Genomic DNA, 16517 nt, shown 5'->3' on the forward strand with positions numbered 1-16517 from the left:
ATGGATTCACTGCTGAATTCTATAAGACATTTAAAGAAGCACTAACACCAATTCTCCTCAAGCTCTTCTGTGAAATAGAAACAGAGGGAGCAATTCCAAACTCTTTCAATCAAACCAATATCACATTCATCCCAAAACCAGGTAGGGATCCAACCCAAAAAAAGAGAACTATGGACCAATTTTTCTGATAAACACAGAGGCAAAGCTCTTCAATAAAATGCTAGTCAACAGCATTCAGAAACAGATTTTTAAAAGCATACATTAGGACCCGATAAGCTTCATCCCACAGATGCAAGGCTGGTTTAACAGGCACAAATCAATAAATGTAATTCACTATATCAACAGAGCCAAAGATTAGAAACACAAGATCTTCTCAATAGATACAGAAAAAGCCTTTGACAAAATTCAACATCCATTCATGATAAAAAGCTTTGCAGAAGCTAGGAATAAAAGGAACATCTCTTAAAACACTAAAGACTATATTTGACAGACCAACAGCTAACATCATATTGAATGGGAAAAAACTAAAACCACTTCCCTTAAAATCAGGAAAAAGGCAAGAATGTCCACTCTCTCCACTCCTCTTCAATATAGGTCTGGAATTCCTAGCCAGAGCTATAGGACAACAAAAGGACATAAAAGGGATTGACATAGGGAAAGAAGAAATCAAACTAGGGCTGGGAAGGTGGCTCAGTGGTAGAGCGCTTGCCTTGCATGCCTGAGGCCCTGGGTTGGAATCCTCAGCACCACATAAGCAAAAAGAAAAAAGCCGGAAGTGGCACTGTGGCACAAGTGGTAGAGCGCTAGCCTTGAGCTGAAGAGCTGAGGGACTGTGCCCAGGCCCAGAGTTCACGGCCCACGACCGGACCCAAAAAAAAAGAAGAAATTAAACTATCCCTATTTGCAAGTGACATGATCTTATGCCTAAAGGACCCAAAAAATTCCATTCCTAAGCTTCTAGAGCTGATCAGCTGCTTTGGCAAAGTAGCAGCATACATAATTAACACACAAAAATCAGTAGCCATTCTGTATGCCAACAGTGTACAAGCAGACATGGAAATCATGAAAACAACTCCATTTGCAATAGCCTAAAAAAAAATTAAAAAAAATAGGACTTTACCTAACCAAAGACATAAAGAATCTTTATAGTGAAAACTATAAAAATCAAAAAAAAGAAATCAAAGAGTTCATCTGGAAGTGGAGAGACCTTCCAGGTTCATAGATATATAGAATCAATATTGTGAAAAATGGCCATACTATCACAAATGTTATACAAATTCAATGCAATCCCCATCAGAATCCCAGTAATGTTCTTTACCAAGATAGAGAAAACAATCAAAATTTCATATGGAATAACAAAAGACCTAGAATAGTCAAAGTAATTTTAGGCAAAAAAAGCAATGTGGAGCCAGGCACCAGTGGCTCATACCTGTAATCCTAGCTACTCAGGAGGCTGAGATCTGAGGATTACAGTTCAAAGCCAGCCCAGGCAGGAAATTCTGTGACACTCTTATCTCTAGTAAACCACTAGAAAACCAGAAGTGGTGTAGTGGCTCAAATGTAGAGTACTAGCCTTGAGCTGAAGAGCTGAGAGACAGCACCCAGGCCCAGAATCCAAGCACCATCACCACCATGAACAACAATAGCAAAAAAAGCAATGTGGATGGTATCCAATACCAGACCTCAAACTTTACTACAGAACCATAATAACAAAAACAGCTTGGTATCTACACAAAAACAGACCAGAAGATCAATGGAATAGATTAGAAGAACCAGAAATAAAACCATACATTTACAGTTACATATTTGATAAGGGAGCCAAAAACATTTAGTGGGGGACTGGGAAGTTGGCTCAGTGGTAGAGGGCTTGCCTCCCATGCATGAGGCCCTGCGTTTGAGTTCTCAGCACCACATAAGCAGAAAAAAAAAGCCGGAAGTGGTGCCATACCTCAAGTGGTAGGGCACTAGCCTTGAGCTGAAGAGCTGAGGAACAGTGCCCAGGCCCAGAGTTCAGTCCCCACGATCGACAAAACAAACAAAACAACAACAACAACAACAAAACATACAGTGGAAAAATAATAGCCTCTTCAACAGTTGGTATTGGGAAAACTGGGCATTCATATGCAGAAAACTAAAAGTGGATCCCTTTTGTTACCATGCACTAATATCAATTCAAGGTGGATTAAAGATCTCAACATCAGATTCAAAATTTTGAAACTACTTCAAGAAACAGTGGGAGAAACATTATAATTTACAGGTATAGGTAGAAACTTTTTAAATAGAGTCCCAGGGGCACAAAAAATAGGAGACAGACTTGACAAGTGGAATATATCACAATAAAAATTTCTGCACATGGCTGCAAACATGGCCTAGTGGTAGAGTGCTTGTCTAGCATGCAAGAATCTCTGGGTTCAGTTCCTTAGTACCACATAAACAGAAGAAGCTGGAAGTGGCACTGTAGCTCAAGTGGTAGGGTGCTAACCTTAAACAAAAAGAAGTTCAGGGACAGTTCTCAAGCCCCGAGTTCAAGCCCCAGGACTGGCATAAATTAAATAAAATAAATAAATAAATAAATAAATACATAAATAAATGTTTCTGCACAGCTAAAGATATAGTTACTAAATTAGAAAGACAGCCAACAAACTGGGAAAGATCTTTACCAAAAATATATCAAACAGGGCTGGGAAGGTGGCTCAGTGGTAGAGCGCTTGCCTTGCATGCCTGAGGCCCTGGGTTCGATTTCTCAGCACCACATAAGCAAAAAGAAAAAAGCCAGAAGTGGCGCTGTGGCTCAAGTGGTAGAGCGCTAGCTTTGAGCTGAAGAGCTGAGGGACAGCGCCCAGGCCCAGAGTTCAGGCCCCACGACCGGACCCAAAAAAAAAAATTAAAAAAAAAATATATATCAAACAATGCTGGGCGCTGGTGGCTCACGCCTGTCATCCTAGCTACTCAGGAGGCTGAGATCTGAGGATCACACTTCAAAGCCAATCCAGGTAGGAAAGTCCACATGATTATCTCTAATAAACCACTATAAAACTGGAAGTGGTGCTGTGGCTCAAGTGGTAGAGCACTTGCCTTGAGCTGAAGAGCACAGGGACAGTGCCCAAGCCCAGAGGTCAAGCCCCATGGAAGACTGACCAAAAAAAAAAAAAAAAATATATATATATATATATATATATATATATACACATATATATATAGCCTAATATCCATTATATACAATAAGCTCAAGAAACTAATCCCTCCCAAACCTAATAAACCAATCACTAAATAGGCAAGGGAGCTAAGGAGAGACTTCTCAGAAAAAGAGGTAGAATAGCATAAAGGAGGGCCATAAAGGAAATGCAAATCAAAACAACGCTGAGATTCCATCTCATCCCAGTAAGATTGGCCAAAATTGTGAATTCAAACAATAACAAATGTTGGTAGGGATGTGGGGGAAAAGGAATACTACTGTACTGTTGGTAGGAATGTAAACTACTATAATCAGTCTGGACAAAAAAACTAAATATAGACCTTCCCTACCACCCAGCCATACCACTCCTGGGTATCTGCCCAGAGCATAAGCCAGGATATGATCATGACATCCATGCTCATTGCCACACTATTCACAATAGCCAAGATATGGAAACAACGCAGATGCCCAACAATAGATGAGTGGATCCAAAAAAAAAAGTGGTACCTATAAACAATGGAATTTTACACAGCCATTAAAAAGAATAAAATAATGTCATCTGCAGGGAAATGAGTGGAACTAGAGCAAATCAAGTTAAGTGAGGTAAGCTAAGCTCAGAGAGCCAAACACCATATGTTCTCTCAGATATGCAGAAATTAGATCTAAAACACATTGAGATATGACAAATTATATAGGATTCTAGATACACACAGTGAGACCAAAAGAGGATACTCTTAGGAGATAAACACAAATGTGCAATGCCTAAGTATTTCCTCATAATTATATATATATATATATATATATATATATATATATATATATATATATACTGAAATGAATTCCAAGAAACTTCTCTTTATTTAAGTTTTTAGTTTTTGATGATTCTGTCTTCTTTACCTTATGTATGGTGTATTCATGTACATATCTTCAGGAGGGTGGGAGGAGGGTACAGAACTTGAGGGGAAAAAGGTAAAATAGTGTAGTAGTGGAGGTCACTGGACACTAATGAAAATGAACTATGCAACTTGTGTGTGGAGATGGGAGGGAGAGACTAGGAGAAAATGAGGGAACAGAAGAACTGTATGAAAAGAAATATACTCATTACCTGACTCGTAATTGTAATCCTTCTGTACATCACCTCCATAATAACAAGAAAGTAAATTAATTTAAAAACTAGTTCCTGCCTATGCTTTTGAGTTCTAATGTTTCTCCTACTATATCTTTCAGTAGTTTTGGAGTTTCAGGTCTGACATTAAGGTCTTTGATCCACTTCGAGTTGATTTGGTAAAAGTATATATTGCTTAAACAACTGTTTTGAGATGTAAGTCATATACCATATGATTTAACATTTAAAAGATACCAGGTGATGGTTTTTAGTATATTCACAGAGTTGTATTACCACAATTTAATTGTAGAACATTTAAACACTCTCCAAAGAAAGCATTTTCACATTATCAGTAAACCGTCAGCTGTGTGGATATATGTTTTCTTTTTTGGTATCTGTCTAAGAATTGCTGGGTCATAAGAGAATTCTGTAGTTAACATTTTTGAAGAACTGCCAGACTGTTTCCCAGTTCACAATACAGCATATGAAATTTTCCCAAATGATTTTTTCTTAGACTTCAAAAATCTTTGTTAAACTTTGTATTGAAAAATACAGGGGCTGGGAAGTTGGCTCAGTGGTAGATTGCTTGCCTTGCATGCATGAGGCCCTGGGTTCAATTCCCCAGCACCACATAAGCAGAAAAAAGCTGGAAGTGGCGCTGTGGCTCAAGTGGTAGAGCGCTAGCCTTGAGCTGAAGAGCTGAGGGACAGAGCCCAGGCCCAGAGTTCAGGTTCTACGACCGGACCCCCCCCCCAAAAAAAGAAAAGTATGAAGAACACTCAAAATTCCTAGATCAGTTGTTTTGCTGGAAGAGTTCCAGATCTGTGGGATTTTGTTGAACTATTAATTCAAGGGGAATAATAATAGTATGTACTTCATAGGATTGTGAGAATTAAATGGATAATATCCCTTATGTATTTATAACATTGCCTGACAGGCACATTCTTAATAAATCCTTTGTAAGTGTTAGTAGATGCTAACAGCATATAACTGCTTAGTAGCTATGACTTGGACTTAATATTATTTTGATCATCTGTCTTTCTACCTGGTCATATTTTCATAGTTAAAACAATCTGAGAGGAAGAGAAGTGAGAGGAAACATAGAATGTGCCCTACAGTTTATATCTCTCCTCACCAAAGGAGAGGTTTCTTTATGTCCTTAGGAAAGGGTACAGATGCTAAGGGTGAGTTTACTGAGGAGAGAGAAATCTGTGAAAACTAAGCAGGAGCTTAAAGGGTTTTTTATGGTTATATTGTTAGTTTTCTTAGGATATAAAATTATTTGTTGTAAAAAAAATCTTTATTTTTTGGTAAAAAAATCTTCTACAGGTCTGGGAAGGTGGCTCAGTGGTAGAGTGCTTGCCTAGCATGCATGAAGCCCTGGGTTCAATTCCTCAATACCACATAAACAGAAAAAGCTGGAAGTGGCACTGTGGCTCAAGTGGTAGAGTACTAGCCTTGAGCAAAAGAAGCTCAGGAACAGTGCCCAGGCCCTGAGTTCAAGCCTCAGGACTGGCACAAAAAAAAAAAAAAAAAAGCAAAGGGAGAGCTCCCTTGCCCTGAGTTCACCCAGTACCAGTACCTAAAAAGAAAACATTATTTTGCGTGTGACATACAACATCTCAACAAATCCTAAATACTTCCATTATTTCTGCTTTAACACAATTCTATTTATTACTAATTAGGATAAAAGTAAATAAATGTGATGAGCAAAACCAAGCACAAATGCCAGAAGTGTCTGAGACCGAGATGAAAACTGAAGATATACCACTTAAGAATGGAGAAATACAGGAGGTATTTGTATTGCAAAATAACATTTATTTCATTATTTAATAGAATATAAAAGTCTACCAATTTGTAACAGATACTTAACAAAATGACAGATACAAGAAGTTAAAGTTGGGCTGGGAAGGTAGCTCAGTGGTAGAGTGCTTGCCTCGTGTGCACGAGGCCCTGTGTTCAATTCCTCAGCACCACAGAAGCAGAAAAAGCCAGAAGTGGCGCTGTGGCTCAAGTGGTAGAGCGCTAATCTTGAGCTGAAGAGCTGAGGAACAGTGCCCAGGCCCAGAGTTCAGGCCCCATGACTGACCAAAAAAAAAAAGAAGTTAAAGTTGAATTTTAAGAATAATTTTCCTAGCAGTGAAGACACAAGTAATTTTTTTCTGTTTTGGTTTCCAGAGCCTCCCATATTTAGTTTCAGAACTAGAGGAAACAGAAATTGACAAAATAAAGCCAATAATTTTGATGCCACAACTTTCTTTGACAGAAGAACTAACAAATTTAGTCAAGTGTTCACTGTAAGCATTTTAAAGTAATTATTTCTTCATTAAATATTATGTATTTATTGTTTTATTATGATATTAGATTTGTTGAATGAGTAGCTTATGCTAAGCTTTCTGCTAAGTTCTTATTTATATATTTTCACATTTGATTGTCACCATAGCTCTATGAAGTCTGATATTATCATCATCTTAGAGGTAAGCAAATTTGTGATTATGTAAGATCAAGTTACCCAGAGTCATACAGCTAATATATGCTTAAGTTGGGTACATGAACCAGTTCAGCTTGTCATAAAGATTGTAATGTCTTCACTAGCAAGCTTAGCATGTTAGCCATTGTTTGTTTTGTTTTGTTATGGTAGTAATTTTTATTCAGATATTAATAGGATATAAAGCTATTGTAAAACAAATAAGATTGTAGTGTTGCTTTTGCTTGTTAAAGCACTCCTGGTTCTCATGAAAACCTACTTCATATCAAGAAAGCCCTCTGAATAATTTTTTAATAGTGTAATCATCATTCCTTCCCAGTTGTGACTTCTTTGAACTACATTCTGAAGACATATAAATTATACATATCCCCATTTCTCTCATGTACTAAGATTTTTGAGTCCCATCTCCCTTAAAGAGGATACTGTAACTTAGAGCACTGAACTAGATCCAGTTTTTCAACATTTCTACCTCAGAGGAGGCAGTGTGTCAGTCCATTCAGTATTGTGAATGTACAGTCAGTATTGTGAATGTGCATTAATTAATAGAGTTGGAATATAGTAGATACCTAATAAATATTCATATTAATTAAAGGAACAAATGTGTATTTATATTAAAATGAATATTAAAAGCAGGCAGAACTGGGTACTGGCGGCTCATACTTGTAATCCTAGCTACTCAGGAGGCTGACATCTAAGGAACAGGGTTCAAAGCCAGCCCAAGAAAGCCTTTTTTGTTGTTGTTGTTGTCGGTTATGGCCTGAACTTTGGGCCTGGGCGCTGTCCCTCAGCTCTTCAGCTCAAGGCTAGCGCTCTACACTTGAGCCACAGAGCCACTTCTGACTTTTTCTGCTTATGTGGTACTGAGGAATCAAACCCAGGGCCTCTTGGATGCAAGGCAAGCACTCTACCACTGAGCTACCTTCCTAGCCCTTTGAGACTCTTTTATTTCTAAATAATCACTAGAAAACCAGAAGTGACGCTGTGGCTCAAAGTGATAGAAGCTCAAGAACAGTGCCCAGGCCCTGAGTTCAAGCCCTACAACTGACAAAACAAAACAAAACAAACAAACAAACAAACAAAACAGTAGCAGGCATAAAGGCACAACTACTACTATTCACTATCTGACCAGAGAAATACCACAGTGAAACAATCATAATTTTTCTACACCTCCTTTCAGTGAGGGCCTAAAATCATCAATATGTATGATTCACATAAAAAAGACCAACTAAATGAAGACTAGGAAACAGGAAACTTGACAGCTGCTGATGGCTCACATCTATAATCTAGCTACTCAGTAGGCTGAGATCTGAGAATTACAGTTCAGATCCAGATCTCGCAGACAAATCCACAAGACTCAGATCTCCAACTGACCCCCCTCCCCCCAAAAAAATACAGAAGTGGTAGAGTACTAGTAATGAACCAAACACCAAGGAAGAACTTGAGTTCAAGAAAACAGGAAACTTGAGATCAAAATTATAGGGAAAGAGAAGGAAGAAAAAGATCGTGCTGGAAAACCTGTACTAAAACTCAGTAGAAGTCAAGGCAAAAGGAAATAGAATAGAAATACAGTACTTTATAACTTTACACAGAGATTTTTAAAATATTTTTTATCCTTATAGGTAAGTAAATTTAATAGGTGAATTTTTATATCTTTATAAAGATATAGAAAGGTATGTTTATATCTTCATATCTTTTCAAAGCCATTGCTATCTAATGTTGCTTTCTACTTAAATAACCAGTTGGATAAAACTTTATTCTCTATGAAACAGTTATATGGGGGGCTGGGAAGGTAGCTCAGCGGTAGAGTGCTTGCCTTGCAAGCATGAGGCCCTGGATTCGATTCCTCAGCACCACATAAACAGAAAAAGCCGGAAGTGGTGCTTTGGCTCCAGTAGTAGAGCGCTAGCCTTGAGCTGAAGAGCTGAGGGATAGCACCCAGGCCCAGAGTTCAGGCCTCACAACCCGCAAAAAAAAAAAAAAAAAAAAAAAAAAAACAGTTATATGGTATTATCAGGGTTAAGGATTAAAATAAAAAGGTTAAGGATAAAGAAGAATAGATTACAGAATTTTAAAAATGGCATACTGATGAAGAAAAAGGCCTCCTTTAATAAAGATAAATACAATCCTAAATTAGAAAATGTTCATATTCAGTTCATGAGCTATTGTTACAACTACTTTTAGAGAGCAACATAAAGGTAAAGTTTTACTTAGCTATTGTAATTGGGAAGATTGTGTAGCCAACAAGGAGATAAGAACAAACAGCATTTGTTCGCTAAACCTTTGAGGATGTTGCAGAAAGACAGAGAATGGGGCAGGGAGATTCTGCATACAAAGGATGATTAGGGCAGGAAGTAGGAGATTTTATGTATCAACCTAGGACTTATCTTCCAACAAGTTTTCTAGATTCTTCAAAAGGGGATTAAGTCTTAAACATCATTAGGACAGTTGCTTTTGAGAAAATACTTAATCTGACTTGTCTCTGTAGTTTTAGGATTCAATAATCTTACGTGCCTCTGTAGTCTGAGGCTTCTCTGTCATGAAAAAAATGGGGGGGGGGGTGGCAGCCTGAAACTAAAGGAGATTTGGAAACATTTCTAAAAGGAAAATATCAAGAATGTCGCCTCTTTGAAATTATTGAAATGTGTGTATATTTGTGTGTAATGTATCTTATAAAAGTTAGAAAATACTAGACACTATGTTGAAAATAAACTGCACAACTTATGGGGGGGGGTGAGAAGGAAAAAGAGAGAGAGCTAGGGAGGGATGACGTCCAAAAAGAAATGCAAGTGCAACGTCCTGGGTTCCATCCCCAGTACCAAAAAAAAAAAAAGAAAAGAAAAGACAAAAAAAAAAAAAGTACAGTTAAAAAAAAAAAACCCGGGCTGGGAAGGTGGCTCAGTGGTAGAGCACTTGCCTTGCAAGCCTGAGGCCCTGGGTTCGATTCCTCAGCACCATATAAGCAAGAAGAAAAAAGCCGGGAGTGGCACTGTGGCTCAAGTGGTAGAGCGCCAGCCTTGAGCTGAAGAGCTGAGGGACAGCGCCCAGGCCCAGAGTTCAGGCCCCACAACCAGACCCAAAAAAAAAAAAAAAAAAAAAAACCAAACAAAAAGAAATGTATTTATCACCCAACTTACATAACTGTAACCCCTCTGTGTGTCACCTTTATAACAATAATTAAAAGGTTTTAAAATATTTAAATTCGTTTTGGTGGTGGTGGTGGTGGTGGTGGTGGTGGTTGTGGAGCTTGAACTCAGGGCCTAGGCGCTGCTGTCCTTGAGCCTCTCTGTGCTCAACTAGCATTCTACCACTTGAGCCACAGCACCACTTCCGGTTTTTGAGTGGTTAAATGGAGTCTCCTGGGGGCTGGGAAGGTGGCTCAGTGGTAGAGCGCTCAGTGGTAGAGCACTTGCCTTGCATGCATGAGGCCCTGGATTCGATTCCTCAGCACCACATAAGCAAAAAAGAAAAAAGCCGGAAGTGGCACTGTGGCTCAAGTGGTAGAGTGCTAGTCTTGAGCTGAAGAGCTGAGGGACAGTGCCCAGGCCTAGAGTTCAGGCCCCACGACCGGATCCAAAAAAAAAAAAAAAAAGTCTCCTGGGTACTTTCCTGCCCTGGCTGGCTTCAAACCATGATCCTCAGATCCCAGCCTTCTGAGTAGCTAGGATTACAGGTGTGAGCCACCAGCTTGATACAAGCCTCCTTTACCCCTATGCCCAAGTCCTTTAGTTTTCTACCCTTATAAAACATCTGATGGGCAAATGCTATAGCTTATTTAAGTTATAATTCAGATAAATAAGTATCAAAGTTGATTCATAGTACTTTTTGTATGTGTGCTAGTACTACCACTTGAACTCAGGGCCTCATGCTTTTGCTGGTTTTTTGCTCATGGTTGACCATACCTCCAGTCCTGCATTATATTGGTTAATTGGAGATGAAGTCTCACAGACCTTTCTTCCTAGGCTGGCTTCAAACTATGACCCTCTAGGTCTCAGCATCCTGAATAGCTAGAATTACAGGCTAGTATCCAGCTTATTTATTTATTTATTTATTTATTATTAATTAATTGATTTATTTATTTTTGGTCGGTCGTGGGGCTTGAACTCTGGGCTTAGGCACTGTCCCTCAGCTCTTCAGCTCAAGGTGAGTGCTCTACTGCTTGAGCCACAGTGCCACTTCCAGTTTTCTAGTGGTTTATTGGCGATAAGAGTCTCACAGACTTTCCTGCCCGGGCTGGCTTTGAACTGTGATCCTCAGATCTAGGCCACCTGAGTAGCTAGGATTACAGGTGTGAGCCACCGGTGCCCGGGTATCCAGCTAATTTATTGTACTTTTAGTTCTAATGTTGAATACATGTCTTACTTTAAAAACGTGAATCAGGTACCAGAGGTGTTGGCTCACCTCTGTAACCCTAGCTACTTCAGAGATAAAGATCATGGTTCAGTGTCAGCTCAGCCAAAAAAGTAGTTCACAATGGCTGGATGCAGCAATGGCATATGTCATGCCCAGTGGTTCAGTTTAGCACAAGTGATCACAGCCCAGGCCAGCTGGGCATAAAATGAAATCCTACTTTGGAAATAATCAGTGTAAAAAAGGTTGGAGACATGGCTCAACTGGTGGAGTGCTTGCCTAACAAGCTCAAGGCCCCAATATCATTTGACTGTGAAGAGCAAGCTTTTATCCACATATAGACAAATGCTACTTGGCTTAAAGATTGTATTTATTTTCTAAAATGATCACCCTTTTAAAAACATACTAAGATAAATATTATAAATAACAATGTTTTACATTGATTCTATTTTTCCAGGGTTGTTTAAAGATTTATTTAATTTTTAGGCATGAACAAAAGAGGAGATCCAAAATTCAGAAGGTTAAATACTTTATTAAAATATTTTACAACGATAAACAGGTTTCTTGCACTTCAGTATCTCCCCTACAACTTGATTTTAAAGTCATGTTTCAGCAAATTTTCAATATTCAATTCATATATTGGCCTGAAACAATTCGCTTGGAGGTATGACTTTGACATTTGTTGTATCTTATGCTTATGCCATATGTAATTTTTTCTGTTAGATATTGTTTGTTCTATCCCTGATGAGTCAGTTCTTTGTTAGTTATTCAAATTCAAAGACATTTATAATGTCTTTCTATTGAAATTCCTACTTTAAAATATGTGTATAGTGCCTGGCACCTGTGGCTCACACCTGTAATCCTAGCTATATAGGAAGCTGAGATCTGAGGATATCAGTTGGAAGCCAGCCCAGGCAGGAAAGTCCATGAGATTCGTTTTGGTGGTGGTGGTGGTCGTGGGGCTTGAATTCTAGGCCTGGGCTCTGTCCCTCAGCTCTTCAGCTCTTCAGCTCAAGGTGAGTGCTCTACCACTTGAGCCACAGCACACTTCTGGTTTTCTGAGTGGTTTATTGGAGAGAAGAGTCTCACGGACTTTCCTGACGAGGCTGGCTTTTAAACAGTGATCCTCTGATCTCAGCCTCCTGAGTAGCTAGGATGAGCCAATGGTGCCTGATGTCTATGAGATTTTTGTCTCCAATAAACTACTCAGAAAAAGCTGGAAGTGATGCTGTGGTTCAAGTGGTAGAGTGCTACCCTTGAGCAAAAGGAGCTCGGGGACAGTGCCAAGGCCCTGAGTTCAAGCCCCAGGACCAGCCAAAAAAATTACATATATATACATATATACATATATATATGCATACACTTTTTCACTATTGTTCCTAAAATGAATGATAATATACTAATTTAATCACTTAAAATTTTCAGTATTCCTCACAAAGCAGGTAAATGTATATTTTGAATCCTTTTATTTTCCTATCACTTAATACATGACCCTAACAACCCTAGGAGTCAGGAAGAGAAAAATACTACAAGAGATGACTTGCACCATTAACTGCTGCGAAAATTGCAAAAAGTCCATACGTGCTAGCCCAAAAAGTTTTAACATAAACTTGAATTCTTTTCCTACCACTGTCTATTGAATCTTCATTTCAGCCAAGCTGAACTGCTTGTCTTCTCCATACATTCTTGCAATTTCCTACTTCTGAGTAGTTGGACATTCTGGTTGCTCTGTTTATAGTGCACATTTTCACTCATGAAACCTCAAGATACTTCGTGGAAGCCACATAATATCATGGATAGCAGCTGTCACTGGGTTTCAGCAGTTTCCTGGGAGGCCTCAGCAGGTGGAATTCTTCACCTTAGTATGTTTTCCACTTTAGGGTCTGGCCTCTAGTCTGTCGTACCAGACCCTGATCTGACATTCCACCAAGAATGCTATGTGCCTTAGGCAAATTCACAAGATGATGTATAAAATCAAAATGTCAATTCAACATTTGAATTTTCTTTTTCAATCAACCAGTTTACTGGTTTGCAATAAGAAATTTCTTTCACAGACCTAAAACCCTTACTGTGGATTTTGCATTAAGGATACCTTTGTCCTGGGGACTGATGTGTTGGCTTAAGTTTACTCCTATAGGTGAGAAGTGATCAGAAAAAAAAAAATGGCCTCTGAATTTCTTTTTTCTTTGCTATCTTCTTGATTGGCACTATAGATAGTTATTGTTTCTTATCTTTAAAGCAGCAGTCTCCTTACCCTTGTTCCTTCTTTTTAGAGCTCTTATCACTGTTTACACAGCCACAACACAGTATAGGTTAACATAAGATTTTCCTGTTAAAAAAAAAAGAATTATTTGTAGTTATGTCAGTGAGCTTGTATGAAGTTGTAGATAGAAAACAGCATACAGAATTAGAAGACCTGAATTTAATGCCCAGTAGACCCCTATAAAGATGTCTACTCAGCACTTTTCCCCCCTCTTTTTGAAATTTTCCACCTTTCCCATAGCTTGTTTAACTTGTCCTTGGGTTTCATGGTATTTCCTTTGTCCTAAACAATACAACCTGGATTTCAGTTACTTAAATAAAAACTAATACAGTTTTATATTCAGGGCTAGGGAAATTTGTTGCTAGTAAGGATCATTTGGATATTTATACCATCATTCATGAGCCATGCAAAATTACCTATACAGTAAGACCTGCTGTGTGCAGCCAATGACAAGCATCCATATCTGTTCAACCATGTTCTAAATAATTCCATGGCTTTATACTGCTCAAGGGCTGTATGCTTCCCATTCCTCCAATTTTTCACTTATGACTTGAGAACAATGAGATCTATTTCTTATAATTTTTATTAGGCTCAAATCTGACAAGTTAAAAGCGCTGGTTATGTTGTCACACACCTATAGATCCAGCCCCTGAGAAGTGGAGGCAGAAGGAACATGAGTTCCAGGCCAGCCTGGGCTACATAGTGAGATTCTGTTTCAAAACACCCAAAAGCAAACAAAAAAGCACTTTAAAAGTGCAACCTAATAGTAAGTTATTTAAGGTACTGTATTATATATGTCCATATTCTCAATTGTATTTGTAATCTTTGTTTTCAGTTCATTTTGTATGAAAGCAACAAAAGGTTCTCCACTTCCAATGCCATATGATTATCTACTTTCCATTTATCTGTATGGATGGAAAGATAATAGAAAAATGCCTTTTGGGGGTCTAGTGTTTCTTAAAATGAGTACATATGTTACATGGGTTCTTAAATGTTTTATTTTATATTGTCAGTGAACTATCAACTATTTCTTTTATATTTAGGTTTATGAAATAAGTAAGAGGACAAGCTTACTGGCCAAACTATACTTACCTTTACCTAACAGCACAGAGCTGAAAGACAAAACTGTTTTGGAATATGCAGAGTTCAGTTCTGACAAGCTGGTCGCTCCCGTGGATGGACAAGTAGGAAGCAGTGAGTTTCCCCAAAATGGTTTTTTCTTACACCCTTAGAGAGAAAGTTAGGGAGAGTGCTAAGAGCTGGGTCAGCACAGAACTTCTCCATCCTAGAACAGAATGCAGGGAAAAACTACAATGTCCTGAAAGATATACTTTTAAAAACAATTAACTAGTTTTTAATGTCTTTTATAAACAGATGTGCCTTTTCTTCTTGAGGGAAATGAAACTGAAGAACTTTGTCTTTTGACATCAGGAAAACTTAGCTATTCCCTGTCATGGGCCTTAGATGAAAATGGCATCCCTCTGACACCGGTATCACAGTCATTAAGATCTGCATACTGTAGGTAATAAACTGTAATGCCATGTCTCAACAAGGCATTGCACAAAAGGGATGTAATGGGAAAAGTACCCATGGCAGGAGTAACATGTAAGTTTATATGGTGGTTGATTTTTTTAATTTAAAGCAATAAGGGTAGTAAGTAAATTTATATGTAAGAAAATGTGTCACTTCATTGCTTGGGATTGTATGGATAGTGAAAGGAATTTCCATAACCCTTAAGTTGTAAGCAAAAGCCATGGCTTCCAAAGATTTTATTTCAGGAACTTTTAAATATCCTAGTTATCCTGAATACAGAATCATTTGTGCATGATCAGCTTGCCAGAAGGAAAACCCTAGAAATTTCATTCTAAGTCTCGGGAGTTTCACATACCCTCTTTTTGTCACCTACCGCATGCCATCTACAAAGTGAAAATCTCCAGTCCTTTGGTCCTGAGCCAAGAGACAGTGTTGCTCAGTTGATGTTTGATTGTGGACAGGGGTTGCCCTTGACAAGGACTTTGCTACAACTTACACCAGAACAACTATGGAATGTCTGAGGGAGTCATTGTAACAAAGCTGTGAGGCTTTTCTCTCTGAGGAAATAATAATGGACACTTTGGTTCAAGTTCAATTCCAACTTTTTTTTAGGGATAAAATGGGTAAATTTTGAATCTATTCATTAACATGGAAGCTTTGCCTTAGGCTCTTTTTTCTAGATTGCACTAAGATTAATCCTAGGAGAAGGAAGAGTTTTTACATGATGAGTATTAAGGGTGTTTAATAATAGCAGTCTTAATGATGAAGTCATTAAAACGGTTTAACCGTGAAGTCAGAATGACAGAGTAAAAGAAAGGAAGATGGCTCAAACTTTACTTCTATGTAATTGTGTCTACCATTCCAGGCATTGGCTTTATCAATAATAGCTTTAGAAGACTCATGATGGAAACTGTCACAACTATAATTCTGAAGTCCCAATTTATTTATGGATGGAAAGTTTTTCAACTTCTTTATAGAAAGGATCTTAGAAATCTTCTAGTCCAAATTCTTTTGGCTATACTAATTAAATTACCTATAAAGACACTAAATAACTAGGATAATTCATGGCTGTAAATAAATATATACACTTCAAGATTGAATGTTTTCTGCACTTAGTCTATGACCAAGATCACCGAGGAATAGTATAAATCTAGCCTATCCTTTGTAGCTCTAGTGTCTGAGATGGTCTCATATGAAAGATAGTCCTCTGTTCCATACTGCCCACTTAATTACATTACTATCATATTTTAAATAGCAAGATGCAGCCTAAACTTAATTTTTATGTTGTTTACTATTTTAATTTAAAGTACATATTCATGGAAGTGGTGCTGTGGCTCAAGTGGCAGAGTGCTCATCTTGAGCTGAAGAGCTGAGGGACAGAGCCCAGGCCCAGAGTTCAAGCCCCACAACAGTCAAACAAACAAACAAATAAATAAAGTATATATTCGTATTCAGTTGTAATATGTTATACCAAATGAAAACAACGTATTTAATAATAAATTTGTATATTTAAAGTTTGCAGAATGAATCTAATAATCACTTAAATATCTTAGCTTCTCCACAAATTGGAGATGGAAAATATGTTATATATATAAATATACATTAT

General features: G+C 38.1%; 1 protein-coding gene across 1 annotated transcript in view; it reads left to right on the top strand.

The window, feature by feature from the left end:
* Window positions 1-16517, top strand: part of LOC138836087 (protein CC2D2B-like) — a 99499-nt gene that overhangs the window by 44770 nt on the left and 38212 nt on the right. Inside the window, exons 12-16 of the mRNA XM_070034576.1 lie at window positions 5966-6074; window positions 6459-6577; window positions 11602-11779; window positions 14422-14572; window positions 14753-14900. Coding sequence (XP_069890677.1) covers window positions 5966-6074; window positions 6459-6577; window positions 11602-11779; window positions 14422-14572; window positions 14753-14900 — 705 coding nt within the window. The remainder of the gene's footprint in view (window positions 1-5965; window positions 6075-6458; window positions 6578-11601; window positions 11780-14421; window positions 14573-14752; window positions 14901-16517) is intronic.

This window comes from Dipodomys merriami, unplaced genomic scaffold (assembly GCF_024711535.1).
Source record: "Dipodomys merriami isolate MVZ:Mamm:240054 unplaced genomic scaffold, mDipMer1.0.p SCAF_249, whole genome shotgun sequence".
Lineage (NCBI taxonomy): Eukaryota > Metazoa > Chordata > Mammalia > Rodentia > Heteromyidae > Dipodomys > Dipodomys merriami.